Source organism: Stomoxys calcitrans, chromosome 1 (assembly GCF_963082655.1).
Source record: "Stomoxys calcitrans chromosome 1, idStoCalc2.1, whole genome shotgun sequence".
Taxonomy (NCBI): Eukaryota; Metazoa; Arthropoda; class Insecta; order Diptera; family Muscidae; genus Stomoxys; species Stomoxys calcitrans.
Window position 1 is genome coordinate 154,556,414 of NC_081552.1, and position 20,066 is coordinate 154,576,479.

At 39.0% G+C, this 20,066-nt stretch overlaps 1 protein-coding gene across 2 annotated transcripts in view; it reads right to left on the reverse strand.

Moving 5' to 3' along the window:
• The window catches only part of LOC106092419 (protein zer-1 homolog), an 82,207-nt gene that overhangs the window by 27,497 nt on the left and 34,644 nt on the right, over positions 1–20,066 (reverse strand). The window contains exons 2-9 of one of the 2 annotated variants that reach the window (XM_059362224.1): positions 12,942–13,303; positions 4,494–5,191; positions 4,354–4,431; positions 4,164–4,288; positions 3,920–4,091; positions 3,695–3,856; positions 3,457–3,618; positions 3,194–3,343 (exon numbers count right to left, since the gene is read on the reverse strand). In XM_059362224.1, the coding sequence (XP_059218207.1) occupies positions 3,194–3,343; positions 3,457–3,618; positions 3,695–3,856; positions 3,920–4,091; positions 4,164–4,288; positions 4,354–4,431; positions 4,494–5,191; positions 12,942–13,263 (1,869 nt within the window). In that variant the 5' untranslated portion in view covers positions 13,264–13,303. Of the gene's footprint in view, positions 1–3,193; positions 3,344–3,444; positions 3,619–3,694; positions 3,857–3,919; positions 4,092–4,163; positions 4,289–4,353; positions 4,432–4,493; positions 5,192–12,941; positions 13,304–20,066 lie in introns of both variants that reach the window. The other variant, XM_059362220.1, reaches the window with a different exon arrangement.

The window sequence follows — 20,066 nt, forward strand, 5'->3', positions numbered from 1 at the left end:
TTTACCAAAAAAAATGCCAAGAAGTTACTTTTTTCAAAATTTTTGATTTGTAACTCGCATAACTTTTTAGCATATATCGCGTCAAAAAATAGGAGTAGTTTTTATTAGCTTTCCAAATCAGTTAAAAATGTGAAATCCGTTCAGAAATGTTTTCACAAAAAATTCTAAAAACAAATTTTTTTTGGTCAAATTTCTTGGAGACAATGAAAGATATCCCGCACATTTAGGCTTTTGTACGGCTTTTTAAGCACTTTGCAGCAAGAAAAAAATTTTGAAAATCGGACCATAAATACTCTTCTGACAGCCCGAACTAAATTTTTAAAGGCCGAGGTGACCAACCTAGGGCCCTGAAAATTGCGTATAAACTGAATAACACCATAGCTATAACCATGTAAAATATCATGAAGATATATCTATCCGTTCCAAAATGGCAGACTTATTTCCACCTATTTTTCCCATCCCACTGTGGGTCATGGGTTCGATTTCCATCAGAGAGCTGGTCTGACACTGCTGTGGTATCACAAAAAACTTAAAAAGTCTACATGAGTCTGTTTAGAAAATAGGCTGCCACTCTAACCCTGCTTTTTAAACAATACAATTCCGTATGGTATATATAATGTGAACCATTTAATCCATGCTACAGGGAATTTTTTGACAGGTGTAAATACCGATGTCCAGGTATTTAATGGCTGCTTGGCTGTCTGAGAAGATATTTATGCCAATCGTCGTAATGACATTATATCTTAGCCATTCCACCACTGCAAGGATCTCCGCTTGGTACAAACTGCAGTGGTCGGGTAACCTCTTCGATATGACCAGTTCTAGATATTTAGAGTACACACCAAAGCCCACCTGGTCGTCTAGTTTGGAACCATCCGTATAGAAGTCTATGTAATTTCTGTTACCAGGGATATCGTAGTTCCAATCGGTTCTATCGGGAATAGTGGCACAGTAATTTTTATCAAAAAGCGGCTCAGGTAGAGTGTAATCCACACTGCCTGGAACATCGGATATTGTATCAAGGATAACACAGTGCCCGTAGCTGCCACATGACCAATGAGAAAGCTCCCTTAACCTCACTGCAGTGGTTGCTGCAATTTGGTTAGCCACAATGTCCAGAGGCATAAGATGTAGCATTAAATTCATTACATCAAACGGCGTCGGCCTCAGTGCGGCTGTGATGCACAAACAAGGATTCGGATCCGGTTAAGTATTGAGCAGAAGGTAGATTTTTGAAGCGCCGTCCACCAGACCACAACACCACATAACATGAACAATCCCATGGCAGCCGGTTGTACGTACCGGATTGACCCGATGGAATCCTCCATCGGCAAGGGCTGCCGTCTCGGTGTAAAACACACTGCTACAACAACAACAACAACCACATAACAGGTCTGACAACTGCAGTATATATCCAATGCATGACACACAGTCTCAATTCCCAACTTTTGCCAATGGCTTTCTTGCAGATGTATAGGGCAAGAGTGGCCTTTCTTTCCCTTTCCAAAATGTTGGATTTGAAGTTCAATCTCCTTCTTAATGTAATGTGCGTGAGAATCAAGGATAATCAAGTTAATCGAAAAAAGACAAAAATATCTTTTCTATCCTGGATAATGGAGGTTCCCGAATAATCAATTGCCGGATAATCGAGGTCCGACTGTACTAGAGCTGGCAAAAAATCGACGGCACTATCGATATTTTCGTTTTTGGCTGAGTATCAATTGATATTTTCCCATCGATCGGCAAAGTTACACTTTTTGTAAAATTGAACAAAAAAATAAGCGATGCGATCGCGAATGTATCCTAATCATTATATATTTTTCAATCGTTCTTCTTGTTGAGTATATTGAGTATCGTTCGAATCGGCCCATAACTTGATATAGCTTTTTTATTCCTTCCTTCAGTTTTTACTTCTTCAGCCTGAAGAGGGCCCAATTTTCATTCTTGTATTTTGATTCCTGTCATGATTTCCAACTGACATTATTGAATAAGTTTATTAAATTAATTTAATTTATTAAATTTGGTTTTTAATATCAATGCACATATTGCTTCTATATACACCGATATCGTTTTAAATATAGATGATAGGAAATAAACCATAGTATCGATACTATCGATATTTATTATTAGAAATATCGAAAATATTGAACGTTGCCAATATCAATAGTTTGCCAGCTCTAGACTGTACTTCTCTCATATTAATGTAGAGGCAAAGTATCGATGTTTTCGACTATCGGCAAAGTTCAGTTTTTTTGCAAAATCGAACAAACGTAAGCTATCCGACACTGAATGCATCCTATAAAGCATATTGCACCTATAGAGGGCGCTATTAAATTTTGTACAATGATTTCTTTCATTAAATTTGATTTTATTCAGTCTGTTTGATAATGCTTCGTTATAAATCGATCTCTATACATCTCATTTTCGTTTGAAATATAGGTGATGGAAAATTAACGATAGTATCGTATCGATATTATGAGAAATATCGAAAATATCGATTGTTGCAAATATCGATAGTTTGCCAGCTGTATATCAATGAGTGCAGCACAATTCAAGTTAAAGCTGTGATAAGGGCTCTTCTTTTTTTTTGTACCGAGTCCTAACGTGCCGCGCGCCGCATAGCAACACCATTTGGTAGATAGGTTTAACACGTCAGGATACTTTACATGTGTAGCCAGCATTAGTAAGGGGATACTAATTTGAAACCAGGCGTTCGGCTCCGTAGGCGGGCATGCTACTAACCTCTGCCCCACGGTGGCGTCCACCTGACAACGGTCCCCAATTTTTCTCTAGATATCTCATGGCTCCCCATGTCCGGGAAATAGGCAGAGTAATCCCACTCATACTGAAGCAGGAAAGGTTTGGAGTAAGGGAGAATCATACCGACTGAACTCTTTTCTCTCGCCATTAGCCATGATTGAAAATGAAATGCGTTCGCAAATCACAAAATACAAGACCAACATTTCTGTCCTGGCCCCCGTGTACTAAGGGCCACACGACTCACTGTAACATACTTGCCCATCTGCCCAACCAATCCTATTCGACTTACTATCAGATCGACCAACCAGGTCACAGAGTTCCTGGATCTCGATAAGCATACTTTTTATTTTTGTGGCGACTTCGATGCTGTTTATCCCTGGTTCTTTTGGTGTTCTATTTTTTCTTATTGTTACTTTATTTCTCAAACACTTACCTCTATACCATCGCTTTCCGATGATAGTAATTCTGCAAAAACTTCAATAAACTTTTGTGTCATCAATTTTGGCCTCAACCATTTGACTTCTGCAACGTTTCCCAACAAGCCCATCATGTTCCGCAGTAGCTCGTCCCGTTCCCTAAATGTCTGCAAAAAGAAGCGAGCCAACGGAAACAAGCACATAATCCAAAATGAGTTCTGTTGTCAACAGATCTTTTTGCAACTTTGAAATGGAGCCAAATACTTACACAATTACTTACATTTAAACATCGCAGAAAATACTCCATGCCACGGCCGTCCAAAAATCTCTTACAATTAATAGCAGTCTCATCAGTTACATTCCACATTGTTGACCACGCCACCTCCATGACATCATCAAATACCGAGCGGGTTAAACGATCTTTAATTAAACTTAACATAGTCTGCAAAACCACAATAGAAAAGAAGAACATTTTTTAGCAAAACCCAAATTGGGGATGGGGGCCATAAAAGCCTTACATTAACAACTCCAAGTTCACCCAAAAATAGCTTTTGTCGTCCATCAACTTGGCAAGCTAATGTGTTCAATAAATATATAGCTATCCTTTGTACAAACCCCTCCTGTTCTGTTTTTGAAACTCCGTGCAACAATATTTTGATGAGACGTTCATATTCAAATAACTGAAATGGTGAAAACAATACTCCAGTAACAGCAGACGACCATACGAGTCTTCATCCACTTACCACATCGTTGGGCATTTGAAATTGCGTCAGTGTTAGGTATCCATTTCGTAGCATTGTGTCATCGTTAAGGTGCACCTCCATGCCGTTGAGCAATGTACGAATTATGTGATTCCTTAGGGTTGTACCGAACTTCGAACGATCACGCCCTTTGACAATGTAAAATAACGTCGCGCTGCAGGCAAGACAATAGGCATGGCATGATTTGAAGAGTACAAAGTAGTACAGCATGACGGTGAAAACTTACCTCCCAGATATTTGCATGTGTTTGAACTTCAAATGTCTATCCATAGCCGTGAGGACAACATCCAGGGCTGTATGGATGTCTTTGCAGTTTTCAAAACGAAATAGGTGATACAGATCGTTGAGCACCTGGCAAGGAATGTTTTAAATTTGAAACTATTTGGATTCAATTACAATAAACCTCTTCTACATACCCTCGTCAAGAGTACAGGTCTATCATAGTAATACCGCGCAGCTGTTAGAATTTGATGTTCATTAGCATCGCCAGCAATCTGAAAGGAAAATCAATGGTAAAATTTCATCTAGAACTACCATAAATAGCAAAATCTCCTACCTCAATGGCTGGTATGTCATGTCGTTTACAAGCCCAATGAGCTGTGTGATATAGACCTAGAAACTGTAAGGGCCTTTGAGTTCGTGACGTCAAGCCGGGTATGTCTGTGTTGAGTTTATGGCATGACTCTTTTGTGGCCACACCATTACCCGCCAGATTAGTGCCCGAGATGTCCAGGTGTGTCAATTCGCGCAGGTTGTCCATCAACATTTCCAATGTTTGGTCGGGCAAATCGTACGTACCATGCCCATTGCCGGAACTAGAAATCGATATGTCTAACGTGCGAAGTCGTCTCAGGCAACAGATTGCATGCAGTTGATTTGCTATCGGCCAAACATTGAAAAGAATGAGTGTGTGCAGTTTGGGTAGGGAGGATAGTGCCTGCAGACTGAAATTTGCTAAAATACATGAAGTCAAGTCCAAATGTGTTAAATCTCTTAGATGTGCAAATTGTAGGCGATGATGCAGTACGACGCCATTCAATACCAAGCGTCGCAAATGTGGGCAATTGAATTGAAAGTCCACCGGCTCCTTGTCATTGGGCTCGGCATTTTGCAACATGTGCGACCCTATACCCAATTCCAAAGAACGGAGACTAGCTCCATGAAGAGCCAATAGCTCATGAGATTCAACGGTAACTTTATCACAATACCACATTGATAGCGAGTATAGTTTGTGGCGCATGAGTATTTCAAGTCCTGCAAAGAAAGGAGAAGCATTAAAAAAACTAGCGAGGAAAGCAATAGTCGGTCAGTGCCAACTATATAACACCCAATTTTTCATTAAATGTCGATAGTCATAAGAAAATTTTATTGTTGTTAGGTTAGGTCAGGTTTGGTTCAAAAGAGAGTGCGGATATGAATCCGCCCATGCTATTACTACGGACATACACCTAAGCCAGTAATCGGCTTGTTGTTCGCTCTTAATAATAAAAAGTAACCTAGAAAAAGAAAATCTAAGTCAGGAATTCAGTCCACTCTGTCCTTTAGTTTTGATCCATCTGTGTAGCATGATTTTCCATATGGCAATAGCAGAGATCCGTCAAACCTAGACTGTGCCGCTAACAGCAGTGCCTCGCACTCGACCTCAAGTGTCGTCTCAGGTATCCGATCGTAAACCTCTTCGATTCCGTCCAGGTTTCCTATCGTCGCCTCGATTATACCGCGACGGTATGACCTGCTCCTATTCTCTATCCATTCTTCCATCGCCTTAAGTCTCATAGACGCAGTGGCTGCTTCACACTTAATCTGTATGTCAATGGGTCTGATATCTAGAATAGTCTCCAGTGCCCTAGTGAGCGTGGTCCTCATAGCTCCGCCTATGCCAAGACAACATATTCTCTGAACCTGTTGTACTATCCTTACGTTGCACTTTTCTCCAGCGCAGTCCACCAAACTACTGAGACGTAAGTAAGTATTGGTCTGATCACGCTCCTGTTAAGCCAGTGGACTATCCTTGGATTCAGGCACCTACAACATCTGTGAGCCATCTCGGTACGCATGTGACACCTCCAATTGAGTTTCCATTCCAAGATCACGCCTAAGTATTTGACCTTGTAAGATATCGAAATCGTTATATTGAGCAAACGTGGTGCATTGTACATTGGCTCACCTTTGTGTTCCTCGTGAACAAGCAGATTTCTGTCTTTTCTGGGTTAACATTGAGACCCCTACGTCTAGCCCAATCTTTGCTATTTGCAAGACTCTTACGGCCCTACTGCATAGTTGGCTCGGATACTTACCCTTTCGAAGTAAATATTTTAACATCGACGTGTTCACATGCCTTCCAGTCAGCATCCGTAATTGGATATTTATGGTGGTCACCCATAGGAGTGGCGATAAAATGCCCCCTGTGGCGTTCCCTGAGCCACTTTCTCCCTTATAATTATGTCATGGGACCCATAATTTATCCACCTGTTCCTTGGCAAATGGTTTATCCAGTCTCTAAGGACCCGGTCCACCCGGTACTGGTCTAAGGATTGGATCAGTGTGTCGGTCCGCAATGTGTACGTCTTTGAATCGAAGGATTCTTCTATTTTATGCACAACTTCGTGCAGGACAGTCTCCACCGATTATCCCTTGACAAAAGCATACTGTTTGTATTTAAGCAGTTTTCTGGATGTCCTACTCTTTAACATGGTATCCACAATACGTTCCATGGTTATGAGTAGAAAGGATGTAAGGCTTATAGGTCTGTAGGCCTTTACAATATAATACCACCCTTGCCTCCTGCCAGGCTTTCGGAGTATATGCAGCTGTGAATGAAGTGGCCAGATGGGGCGCCATTTAGTCGGCCTCCTTATGCAGTAACACCGGTGATACTACATCAGGTCCGGATGACTTAAATGGTTTGAAGCTCCTCAAGGCTTGCTTTATCATAAATTCTGTAATGATAAGCCTTCGATTAACCTCATTATTCCAAGATTCCGGTGTCTCCGTGAGTTCCGTCGTATACTGTGGAAAATGCGTTTTCATCAAAAGCCTTAACATGTCCTCCGTTGTCTCTGCTCTCACTCCCATGTCGTCTACTAAAGTTTCAGTTTGAACATGGGTTTTTGAGACACTTTTTCATCTTGTCGGCATCATTTACGCTATCGACATGTTCGCAGAAAAGCTTCCGGGAGGCACGTTTTGCCGCTCTGGTAATTTTATTGTATTCCTTAAACCGTGTGTAATACGCATCCCAATAATCCTCCGCTTTTTTACGACTTGCTCTGTTATAAAGTCTGTGGACCTCTTTCCCAATATTGCGAATTATTTCTTGGGCTGATTTCCTTTTTAGAAGAGGACAACTATCTTCGAAAGACCCCACTATTGCAGTCGTAGTCGTGTTGAAATTATGGTAAATGTCGTCAATGCTTCTTCTGAGTAGACTTTCGAATTTTGTCCAGTTGGTTTTCAACTTATTTCGAAAGCTTATCGGAAACGGCGCTGGTCGTGTTACTCTAAACCTAATGTAGCGATGTAGAAAAGGAGTGCTCCATGGAAACCCTCCAATCCTGAACCTCATCGATAGGATTTTGCGAACTTATAATCACATCACAACACCCTCCCTAATCCTATTAACGAAAGGAGCGTTGTTACCAATATTAAATGTTATTAGGTCGTTAGTTTTCACGAAATCTGCTAGGGCTTGGCCTTGCTTATTAATGTTGGTACTACCCACGTAGTGAGAGTTCGTATCGCACCCTATTAGTACCTAATTTCCTGTCTGTTGCATCTATGACGTGGGTGACGGTGTCGGAGAGTCGAAATGCAGATAAAGTGATGCCAGGTATAATCCACCGTCTCCCTGCCTCATCACTGTTGCATCCTAATTTCCTGCATCTCCGACGTGGGTGGCGGTGTCGGAGAGTCGAAATGCAGATAAAGTGATGCCAGGTATGCGCCACCATCTCCCTGTCTCATCACTGTTGCATCCGACGTTGACAACTCTGGGGAAAATATAAAATTTAAATTTTTATGACAAACAACGCAGGTTTTCGCCGAGTACCAGTGTTAGCAGAAAATAATTGGCAGTCCAGAAACTTTGTTCCGGGTCGTCCATGGCTTCCGAATTAAGGCAATATGAATCTCGCCTTTGCTGATTTTCTCCATCAGAGCGAGTGCAGCACTCTCGCTTCGGTGGAGGTTTATCTGGACGACCTCAATCTTCCTCAATCCTCCAGTAAAAGGGCTTCTTGGGAGTGTGTGATGGTCTCATCGTCTGATCCCTGTTCTTTAGCCTGCATTGAGTTTCCCATCACTGCATTGCCTGATGTTTTAATATTAGGATCTTTGCATAGCCTAGTCTTCCGAATCATAATGGAATCGGTGATGGTTCCATCGTCGGGTTACTTTCAGGATCGTTGTCTATCCCAGTCTTCCAAATTTTGATTAAATGGGGTTCTGGGGATTGGGTCTCATGGTCTGCTCCCTGTTCCTTAGATTGCATTGAGTTTCCTATTCCTGCCCTGACTGATGTTTCTATATTATGACCTTTGACTACTCTAACCCTCCGAACCCTGAGAAAGCCGTTGATGGTTCCATCGTCGGGTCCATGTTAAGGCGGTTTTTTGGGCGGCATTGTGTCACCTGCCACTGCCAGACCTGGAATCGTACCGGATGCATTGTTGATATCGAGGACTACATACGTCATCTCATCTCTATTGTGCTTCCTTGCCACTCTGGCGTAACAGGGCGACTCCTTACCTTTCTCAATGACCATCTTCCCCTTTTGTGATGGCTGTGGCATTCTTTTGAAAGTCATAGTCCTCCGTAAAGACTCAGGGGCCGTGTCCGCATTCTTCGTTTCTTCCGACTTTATCTCCCTCCACGGGACACTGCCTGGAGTCTTCCCAGAGTAGAGTGCCTAGAATGTCAGTTCTATCCCTTCCATCATCTTGCACTTTCGCCCGATTGCGCTGTCGGTGCATACTCCTCAGTGTCCTTTGTCGTGCCCCGGATTGCTTTCTCGGTCCTGATGTGAGCAAAGTTAAACCCTCCCTCACTTCTGCTGTCATCCCCCTGTCCTCATCTCTCGATTCGGCTGCGACGACAGTTTCATTGACATTGTCGCTGTCTGAGTCTCATTCGCAACCACCACCTCAACTGACGACTGTTTGTGCGCTTGAAGCATTACTCTCGACTACAGGTGCCAAGGCATCCATACCTATAGGAGGGGCGGACAACATACTACGGTCCGATGCCACCACCAAAGCGAGTCATAAGTCATAGTGGCAAAATTTGAGAAAAACTACATCATTGCATTACTAGTCCAAATTACTTCTCCAGACCCGGCACGGGACTACTATGCTCGCCACACAGGCTGGAACTTCGAGCTCAGATAGGTTTGGTGTTCATCGTTGTCACGAGAAGCTAAGCTGCGAGCTACCGTGCGCGTCCACAGGTTGCGCATGGTGTAATGCTCCATACGGAGTAGCTGCAATTCCGTTCGCGGACAATCAGCGATATCGAGCGAAGAGTCTCAGTGAGATACCGGGCGGCACCGGCCCTTGCACAAATACGGAGTGCCCATGATGCTCGATATGACAAAGCGAGCCTTTAAATAATCAATGACCACCATATTCCTGCGGCGATCGATCCTTTGGATCGGAACGAGCTTGCTCACCTATAGGAGCTTGACGAGGATCGCTACCACAAAATGCAAATGTGGCAACGACTACGACGACGACTCCTCCTGAGCTTCTTTGCCAAATTTCCATTCGCCGAGCATCAGAATGAATTTCGAAGACTACATAGCACAACAACAGCTTTGCATCTTTTTGATACACGCTGGTTAAGTTCTTGAACGGGCCAAATCGGACCATATTTCGATATAGCTGCTATATGGACTGATCTGCCGGTCCTTAAAGCTCCATTTATTATCCGATTTCGCTGAAATTTGAAACTGTAAGTAATTTTAAGCTTCCCTACATCCGACCTGAATATGGTTCAGATCGGACCATATTTAGATATACCTGCCATGTAGACCGATCTGCCGATAAAGGGTCTTAAACCCATAAAAGCTTTATTTATTGCCCGATTTAGCTGAAATTTGAAAGCCTGCCGACATCCGACCTAAATATGGTTTAGATCGGACTATATTTGGATAAAGCTGCCATATAAACCGATCTATCGATAAAAGGTCTGCTGCCCATAAAAGCTTCATTTTTTAAGCGATTTCGCTGAAATTTTAAAGAGTGAGTTTTAGGCCTCCCAATATCGGACCCAAATATGGTTCAGATCGGACTATATTTAGATATAGCTGTCATATAAACCGCTCTCAAGCACATAAAAGCTTTATTTTTTATCCGATTTCACTGAAATTTGAAACAGTGAATTGTTTTGAGCCTTTCGACTGCCGATATAAATATGGTTCAGATCGAACTATTTTTGGATATAGCTGCCATATAGACCGATCTGCCGTTTAAGTGTCTGGAACCCATAAAAGCTGCAATTATTACCCGATTTCGTTAATAATTGAAATAGTGAGTTGTTTTAAGCCACCCGCCATCTGACCCAAATATGATAAAGGTCGGACTGTATTTAGATATAGCTGTCATATAGACCGGTATGCCGATTAAGGGTCTGAAGCTCATAAAAGCTTTATTTATTACCCGATTTCATTAAAATTTGAAATAGTGAGTTGTTTTAAGCCTCTCGATATCCGACCCAAATATGAGTCAGATCATACTATATAAATATAGCTGTCATATAGACCGATCTTCCAATTTAGGGTCTTAATCCGATAAAAAGCAGATTTATTGTCTGAAAATGTTACTTGTATACGAGTTCTCGGAACCTGAAAAAAATATGATCCAGACAAGCTCCTATTATGATATAACTACGGATATAGTAGTGGGGCTATACTATCCTTGTTTAATTTGGTCCAGATTTGGTTATAGGTGCCATAATCTTAACCCTATAAAAAGGGCATTTATTATCCGATTTCGTTGGAATTTGACGCGGTGACTTATGTTAGACTTTTCGACATCCACTTGATACCGCAGATTGTCCTCCACTATAGTTGCAGCTGCTCCCTATCCGCAACATGTGCGCCCCGGCTCGCAGCTAAGCTCGCACTACACAGTTTGGAGGTCAGCCTGTGAGGTGCTAATTGCCGGGGTGCCTCGAGGTAGTTGTAGAATGTTGAGCTCCTCCTCACCCGTCAAAAAAGTAAACGCCAATGGATGATTTCATTTGTTCCTTATTAAACACATCGCAATTTTTTATGTTTATAATAATGTTTTGAATTTTTGTATGTGATTGAAATAAAGAAAATCACAGCATAGTTGCACAATTGTACATACAAATTGGTAGTAGATTTCAAAAAATTCAAAAAATCGCAAAATCGTAAGCATATAAAAATGAAAACATTGACTTACGTATGTGCAGTAGAGCTGGCAAAATATCGATGGCACTACGATATTAAATTTTTCTACTGAATATCGATTGGTATTTTTACGATAAATACTATCGCAAAGTTAAATTTTTTTGGAAAACTGAAACAAAAATAAGCAAGCCGACTCTGAATTTGTCCTTTAAGATACATAGAGGGCGCATTTTTCATCCGATTAGGCTAACATTTTATATAATTTCTCTTATGACTTCGAAATGATTTTATTAACCTTGGTTTTATTGATATTGCTTCTATATAAATCGATCTCCTGATTTTTATACCCAATAGCATAGGAATGGGGGTATATTTATTTAGTCATTCCGTTTGCAACACATCGAAATATCAATTTCCGACCCTACAAAGTATATATATTTCGGATCGTCGTAAAATTCTAAGACGATTTATTGTGTCCGTGTGTCTGTCCGTCAAAAATTGAGATATTGAGCTGAAATTTGGCACAGATACGTCTTTTTGATGCACGCTGGTTAAATTCATGAACGGGCCAAATCGGACCATAATTGGATATAGCTGCCATATAGACCTATCTAACGATAAAGGGTCTAATGCCCGTAAATGCTTTGTCTTTTATCCGATTTCGCTGAGTCTGATGCCCATAAAAGCTTTATTTATTACCCGATTTCGCTGAAATTTGTTATGTGGGTTATTTTAAGCCCCCCGACATCTGACATAAATATGGTTCAGATCGGACTATATTTAGATATAGCTGCCATATAGACCTATCTCCCTATAAAGGGTCTGAAGCCCATAAAAGCTTTATTTGTTATCCGATTTCGCTGAAATTTGAAACAGTAAATTTTTTTAAGCCATTCGACATCGTGCATTTATTATCCGATTTCGTTGAAATTTGACGCTTTTCGACATTCGTGTCCTTTATGGTTCAGATCGGTTTATATTTGGGTATAGCTGCCAAAAAGACCAATATTTTGTTCTACAAAATTAAACAGTGACTTATATTTATTAGACCACTCAATTTCCGTGCCGATTTTGGGTGCATAAGTTATCCAATATTAACCTGATTGCGACGAAAGGGGGTTTATATATATACCCGAGGTGATGGGTATCCAAAGTTCGGCCCGGCCGAACTTACGCCTTTCTTCTTGTTTATAATTCTCATTTTACTTCTCTTTCGAGACGAGCTTAATCATCGAAGAATTTTTTGCAATGGAGAAGTAAAGCCGGAAGACAACCAAACACCAACCACCACTTGGTTAACGAGGTCGTCATCGGACATTTTTAGGTGTGAAGGCCTCAAGGCCCGTATGTAGGTATGCTGTAGTTATATCGAATTCATTGCAAAACGCCTTTATGATAAAGGCACGACACTAACCAAGCTCGCCACCTTGTCTACTAGCGGTGCTTTTTCCAATGCACGTGTTTACGTATTGTAGTGACAGATTTTTTGTCCACGCACTTTATACGTTCATACTGTATTTTCCTCACACTTGCACTGACAAAAAAACAATTTCAATAGTTGAGTCAAACAACTACTCCAATTTGTTATTAAAACTCTTCATATGAAACTATTAGTAGATGTCAGTCAAAACTTACCATAATTTGTTAAATTGCTATTACGCAGATGCACAACATTCAAGGAAGTCCGATTTGTGTCCCGAAATAAGCTTATAAATTTATCGCCGAATTTTTGATAGAATTGTTTTTGAAAGGTATCAATAAGACGGTCACAGATGTCGTTAGGCAGAACAATGCCTCCGCGCAGGTGATACCTTTTCTCGGCGTCCTCATCGATATCCTCGTCTGGACAACTGACTATATGTAGATGTTTACATATATATTGATAGACGATATCCTGGAGAGTTAAAGGATCTTCGTCCAATATGCCATTTGACTTTAAGCGCACTTTACCACTCATCTCAATTGGTGATTGAATTTTTGGAGTTTGGTCCGTACGCCTGCAAGAAAAACAAGACAAAAAAATAAAGTTAGAATTGGACTGTATGTTGTATATATTGAGGGCTATCATAGTGCATAGATGTCCCGGCAGTGTTTTTGACAGAATAGTGTGTCTCCTCACAGAAGGTTTCAACGTAGAAGTTATTCCCCAGAGTTCTAAAAATGTGAATCGTATTGTATCTTGAAATATTACATCATCGACTCGAACTAAAATTACACAAATTGTTCCAAGTCTTGTTTGTTTTTTAATAATGTACTTTTAAAAAATTCCAAAAATTCTTTAAACATTAGTTTATAAGTGGAATGTTTATTTTTTATTCACTCTTATGTCTTGTGTTATATGCATGTATATGTGGGACACCCTGTAATGCAATCAGATCTCATAAACAACTACATTGTAACCATGACATAATTACCAGGTAGTGTACCGTTAACAGCTGAGTACAATTTTTTTCGCGAAGTGCACTATCTGTCAACGAGCTTTGGTTGTGTGTGTATATTATATTTAAAAACCATAGCACACAAACAACGAGAAATGGCGCGAACTAGTAACATACACAAAATCAGAGTTGCACTAATCACTGATTTTGACAGATAGTGTACTCAATATTTTGTTGTTGGGCAACTGCTACTACCTGTAACTATAGGATAAAAATCGTAACTATAGAATAAATAAAGATATAGAACTTAACACAACATGGTGTCAGGAGCAAAAGTTAAATAAAAACGAAAGTGAAATATATATTATCGTGTTTGATTAGAGAAAAATAAATCTCTTTGAGTCAAGATGTCGGTGGCAGATGAAAACAAAAAGGCTGACGTACAATTTGTTGCCACTTGTTGCGGCCAATAAACTTAAAGGCACCTAATTTGGCTAGAGAATGTAACCTGTGGTCGACTCAATTTAGGTTAGGTTAGGTAAGGTTACTTCATCATTTAGGGTGCCTAGCACTGGACATATTTAATTCGTTCGATGTGAACGAGGACAAAATTAAGTATGAAGATTTAGTCAAACAATTTGAGTTGTACTTTGCACCGCAAGTCAACATAGTGATGGAGAGACACAAATTTTTTACTTGCAAGCAAGAAGAAGGTCAAACAATTGATCAATATGTGACACGGCTACGAAACTACAGCACGAATTGTGAATTTGGCTTGCTGCGAGAGTCCTTAGCGAGAGATATATTCATATGTGGTCTTTCATCTAAATATTCAAACATCAAGGAGGGGCTTTTGTCGGAACAAAAAATATTGCAATGGCGAAGGAGAATGCGTTGATGTTGCAGCATGACTGTGTGGAGGAGAACGCTATAAACGTTGTGCAGAAACGGAACGTCAGAAAGCAGACTCAAATGCAAAATTATGTTGGCAGACAATACAATGAGAACAACGGCGATAAGGGTCAGAATTTACTTTTAGTAAGGAGAGAATACCTGTTCTTGGAATAGTAAAATTGAATGTTTATTATAAAAAGAGGCTTTATGTCATGAAATTTGTTGTTGTTAATTTTAATTGCAAGAATATTATTGGTATTGAAAGTGCTATTGAGATGGGATTGATAAGTAGAGTCAAGAATATATCTGCTGAGAACATGATTGAGAAATATTAAAATATATTTAGTGGTCTTGGTTTATTGCAAAATGAGTGCAATTTAAGAATTAAAGAGGATGCCATTCCAGTTGTAGAACCGCCCCGCAAAATTCCGTTTAAATTATATGAAGGGTTAAAAAGAGAATTAAATCGAATGATAGATTAGAAAGTGATTTTACCTGTCAGTGAGCCAACTCAGTGGGTGAATTCGATAGTGATGGTGACTAAACCGAACGGTGACATTAGGTTTTGTTGGGACCCGCGGCATTGAATAAGGTGATTTTAAGACCTCATTATCCTTTTCCGGACATAGAGGATTGTAAAGCGAGGCTCAATGGGTTGGAATATTTCACGTCGTTGGATGCTAGTAGTAGGTTTTGGATGATACCTTTGGATGAAGAATCTTCTAAATTATGTCGTTCAATACGACTTTTGGGAGATATCGATTTTTGAGATAGCCATTTGGCATAAACGCAACACCTGAGATTTTTCATTCCGAAATAATCAAGCTATTTGGAGATATACCAGGGGTATTGATTTACAAAGATGATTTTTTGATTTACTCTTCGAGTATGGAAGAGCATATAACGACTTTGGAGATGGTTCTAAAGAAGGCGATCAGCTTGGATTGAAAATTAACTAGTCAATATGTAAATTTTTGAAAAGGGAGATAAAATTTTTAGGTCGTATTTTTGATAAGTCTGGGGTTCGGCCGGACGATGAGAAGATTAGATCGATTTTGGAAATGCCGCGTCCGAATAACTCAAGCGATGAATTTGTCCAAGAAGAACGAGAAGTTGAGGTAGTTATTGAAGAATGACGTTCAGTGGCATTGGTCACCTGCGCATGAGATGGGGTTTAAGAATGTCAAGAGGGAAATAACGGTTTCTCCGGTTCTGTCCTTCTTCGATCCGAGAAGGGATATTGTTTTGTTAGTCGATGCGAAGAAATTCAGTCTGTTTATTGGCCTTATATCTACAATGATATTGAGAATATTGTTTCTAATAGTGAATCGTGTCTTAGGTACCAGAACTGCAATACACACCCGGAGTTGTTGTCGCACGAGACAGTGGATTTATCCTGGTTTGAGGTGGGTAGCGACTTGTTTGATTTGAATGGCAAGAAATATTTGTTGATCGTAGATTATTTTTCGGAGTACATTGAAATTGAAGTAATTAGTAAGGGATTTAGTAGTTAGTTTGTAATAGCTAAACTTAATTCAATTTTTTCGAGGCACGGTATACCGAATACATTTGTTTCCGATAATGAACCTCCTTTCAATTCTATGGAATTTAATAAGTTTTGCGATGGTTGGGGTATTGAGCATCGGACATCGAATCCATATCTTCCGAGATCGAAATTACTTATCAAGTGTTTTGAAAGCGTTTCGGATCCATATATTGCATTACTTCACTATAGGACTACGCATAAGGGGAATTTGCCTAGACCATCTGAGTTGCTAATGTCAAGAACGCTTCGAACTAAAGTTCCCTCAATTCCCGAGAATTTTCGACCGAAGTTAGTGGATTTGCATAAGTAAAAGAATGATAACGATACTAATTTAAAGTTAAGTTCCGAATATTACAATAAGAAGGCTAGAGTCCTGAAACCCATAGTGGAGGGGGAAAGCATTGCGTTTAAAAAGACACCGCGTAGTTGTTAGTATCCCGGAAAAATTATAGACGTTTGCAAAGAACTTAGATCATTTGTAATATTGGATAACAACGGTTCTCTTTTCAGAAGGAATCAAGATCATATAAAAAAATACCCGAGAATTCAATTAGCAATGGAAATGATGTTTTGGATGAAGACAGAGAACAGGTTGATGAAGGTACATGTACAAGGGACGAGGTAGATAGTTACATGACTAGAAATGGCAGGACTATTAGACAGCCTGCAAGACTCAATTTGTAATTTACTTCGTTAATGTAATTACAGTAAATGTATTCCATTTCAATGAATCTTTATACACAGCATTTACTTTATTGAAATAATTTTGTTAAGTAAGATTAACTTTATTATTGGGTTGCCCAAAAAGTAATTGCGGATTTTTTAAAAGAAAGTAAATGCATTTTTAATAAAACTTAGAATGAACTTTAATCAAATATACTTTTTTACACTTTTTTTCTAAAGCAAGCTAAAAGTAACAGCTGATAACTGACAGAAGAAGGAATGCAATTACAGAGTCACAAGCTGTGAAAAAATTTGTCAACGCCGACTATATGAAAAATCCGCAATTACTTTTTGGGCAACCCAATACATTGAATTACTTTTTTCATATGGATTTTAATTGACTTATATAATTTCTTTTATTATTGTCGTAATGAGGGAGATGTTGTATGTGAGACACCCTGTAATGTAATCAGATCTCATAAACAACTACATTATAAATAACTATAGGATAAGATCTTTATAAATAAAAATATACAACCCAATTCTGAAAACTATATAAATAAATAAATTTCTCCCTCGAATAAAATCCTCCTATTCTGATTGAATGGAGAGAAAAATATGGTAGAGGTAGAGAAAACGCCGACTATATGAAAAATCCGCAATTACTTTTTGGGCAACCCAATACATTGAATTACTTTTTTCATATGGATTTTAATTGACTTATATAATTTCTTTTATTATTGTCGTAATGAAGGAGATGTTGTATGTGAGACACCCTGTAATGTAATCAGATCTCATAAATAACTACATTATAAATAACTATAGGATAAGATCATTATAAATAAAAATATACAACCCAATTCTGAAAACTATATAAATAAATAAATTTCTCCCTCGAATAAAATCCTCCTATTCTGATTGAATGGAGAGAAAAATATGGTAGAGGGAATTTCGATTTTCGAAAACAGCTGTTTTGCTTCAGCTGTTTTATTTTGGCTAAACATTTGATTGTTATTTTTTGGAAAAAAAGAACATAAAATGGAAAAATAAGTTATAACGGCTGCTAAAAAAGTTTTACAAACGTGTTTAGTGTTGCTTTTGTAATGTTTATTTGAATTTTTATATTTTAATAATGCACAATTACGGCCTACAGCTTGTCATAATATTTCTGTGTTGTGATAACAACTTTCCGTCTTCATCCAAACAATCGTTGGCTAAATTAGATGCTTCCTGAGTGGTCTGGTCAACAGATAAATACATTGTGTGGTGTTGTCCCTGGCTGCATGCGGGGCACACATCCTGCATGTTGGCGTTTAGCCTGCCAAAAGGAGTTAACGGGTTTGAATCGTAATATAGAGGTTTGCTTTGCCTTCGTCGCCAAAAATGCTGTGGTGGTCTGTTTGATGCGCCGACTTTTATAGAGCTAGAACTTGAAGATCTAATCGACATTTCCGGGCGGCGACCGCTTTTCATAGTGGTTGGGACGACTGCTGGACATAATGCTGCCGAAAAGCGACTTATGGATTTATTCCTACTCCTGTGGAGTAAATGCTACCAAATGTGGCGCCAAGTATTTTGAATAATTGCCCACAAACATCCCATTAAGAAAAAAGCAGAAGACTTCTTACACATCATGGAGTGCCGTCCGATTCTACTTTAAGCTCAACGATAAGGGACCTCCTTTTAGTATCCGACTCGGAACCAAGTGCCAATAAAATTGAAAAACTTGAGAAAAACTTCTATGGTGGGTACATGACATATTTAAACCGGAAGAACCTTACAAAATTTTTACTTGATTTTGATGAAAAAGTGAAAATTAATCTCCATACATTTTAAATTGTTCGTATGTTATAAGAAGTGGTACCATTTTTTTATAACAACAATAAAATTCATATTTTTTTATCCTAACTCCCTTTTATTTGTTTGGGAGAATTTTTCCCAAGTTTTATCGCTTCATTCTCCCTTTTATATCAATTCAGAATAGCTACTTTTTCCCTGGGAGAGATTCCCCTTTTTCGAAGTTTGTTTAGAATAAGGGAAAAGGGATTAGGGAAAAAACTCCCTGTAAATTGTTATTCAGAATAGGGGAAAAGGGAGTAGGGAATAAACTCCCAGGGAATTGTTATTCAGAATAGGGCTGATAGAACTTAACACAACATCTTGGATATATACAATACTCATATATACAAAGTTTTAGATTAAATGAAATTAACAAAAACTATGCATTGAGGTGTAGTATTAACTACTTTAACAGAATCACGATTTTCAGAGAGATCCAAGAGATTATAATAATTATTAAATTCAACAAAGTGGCGGCGCAAAGGGTCATTGCTTGCATAGTTCAATGTAAAGTAACTTAATTGAAGCAGCTGATAGTTACGCATAAATGTAATATATATCAGTGTTTCGTTATCAAGAGATCTAAAAATTCTTTACTCCAACGCTTGATAACTCCCACGTTTCTATAGGCTTTATTCGTAATTTGAGAAATATGTTTCCTAAAATCTAACCTTTGGTCCAACAGGATCCCCAAATCATGAATATAATCCACATACTTCACTACACAATCATTTAATTAATAACTTGTATCTATCTTCTTGAGCCGAAAGAAAGACATATGTTTACATTTCAAAGTGTTAAGTTCCAACAAGTTAGTATTGCACTATTTATAAAACTCGTAGAGATCAGTTTTCAATATGCATTGGTTTGCCTCCTTATTAGAAGAATAGAACATTTTTACATCATCTGCATACATTAGACCCTTACACTGAAGTATTGTATTAGGCAGGTCCTTTTTAAACAATGTAAATGTAATTGGTCCGAGATGGCTTCCTTGAGGGACACCAGACGTCACATCAATTTTATAAGAAATAGCAATTCCTATTTTCACCATTTGAGCTCTGCCCATTAGGTGGGATTTTATTTTATCTGAAGAATGCGTTGCAATACTCCATAAGATACAACTTTAATAACAATAATTCATGATAAACCTTATCAAAAGCCTTGCTGAAGCCCGTATCAATACAATCCGTCTGATATCGGCTTCAAAACCCTTCATTCACAATTGTAGTTAATTCCAAAAGATTTCTTACAGCAGACCGATGTTGCCGGAAGCCATGTTGAGATTTACAAAAAAAAAAAAAAAAGATAAACCTTGAAAAGATAATCCTCCCTATTCCGGATGGCAATGGCGTAGTCGAATTTCGAAATTTTTACAACACGGTATTATGGTTGTCGAAGACGCAAATTCGTTTACATTTTTTGTATTACGTAAGTCGA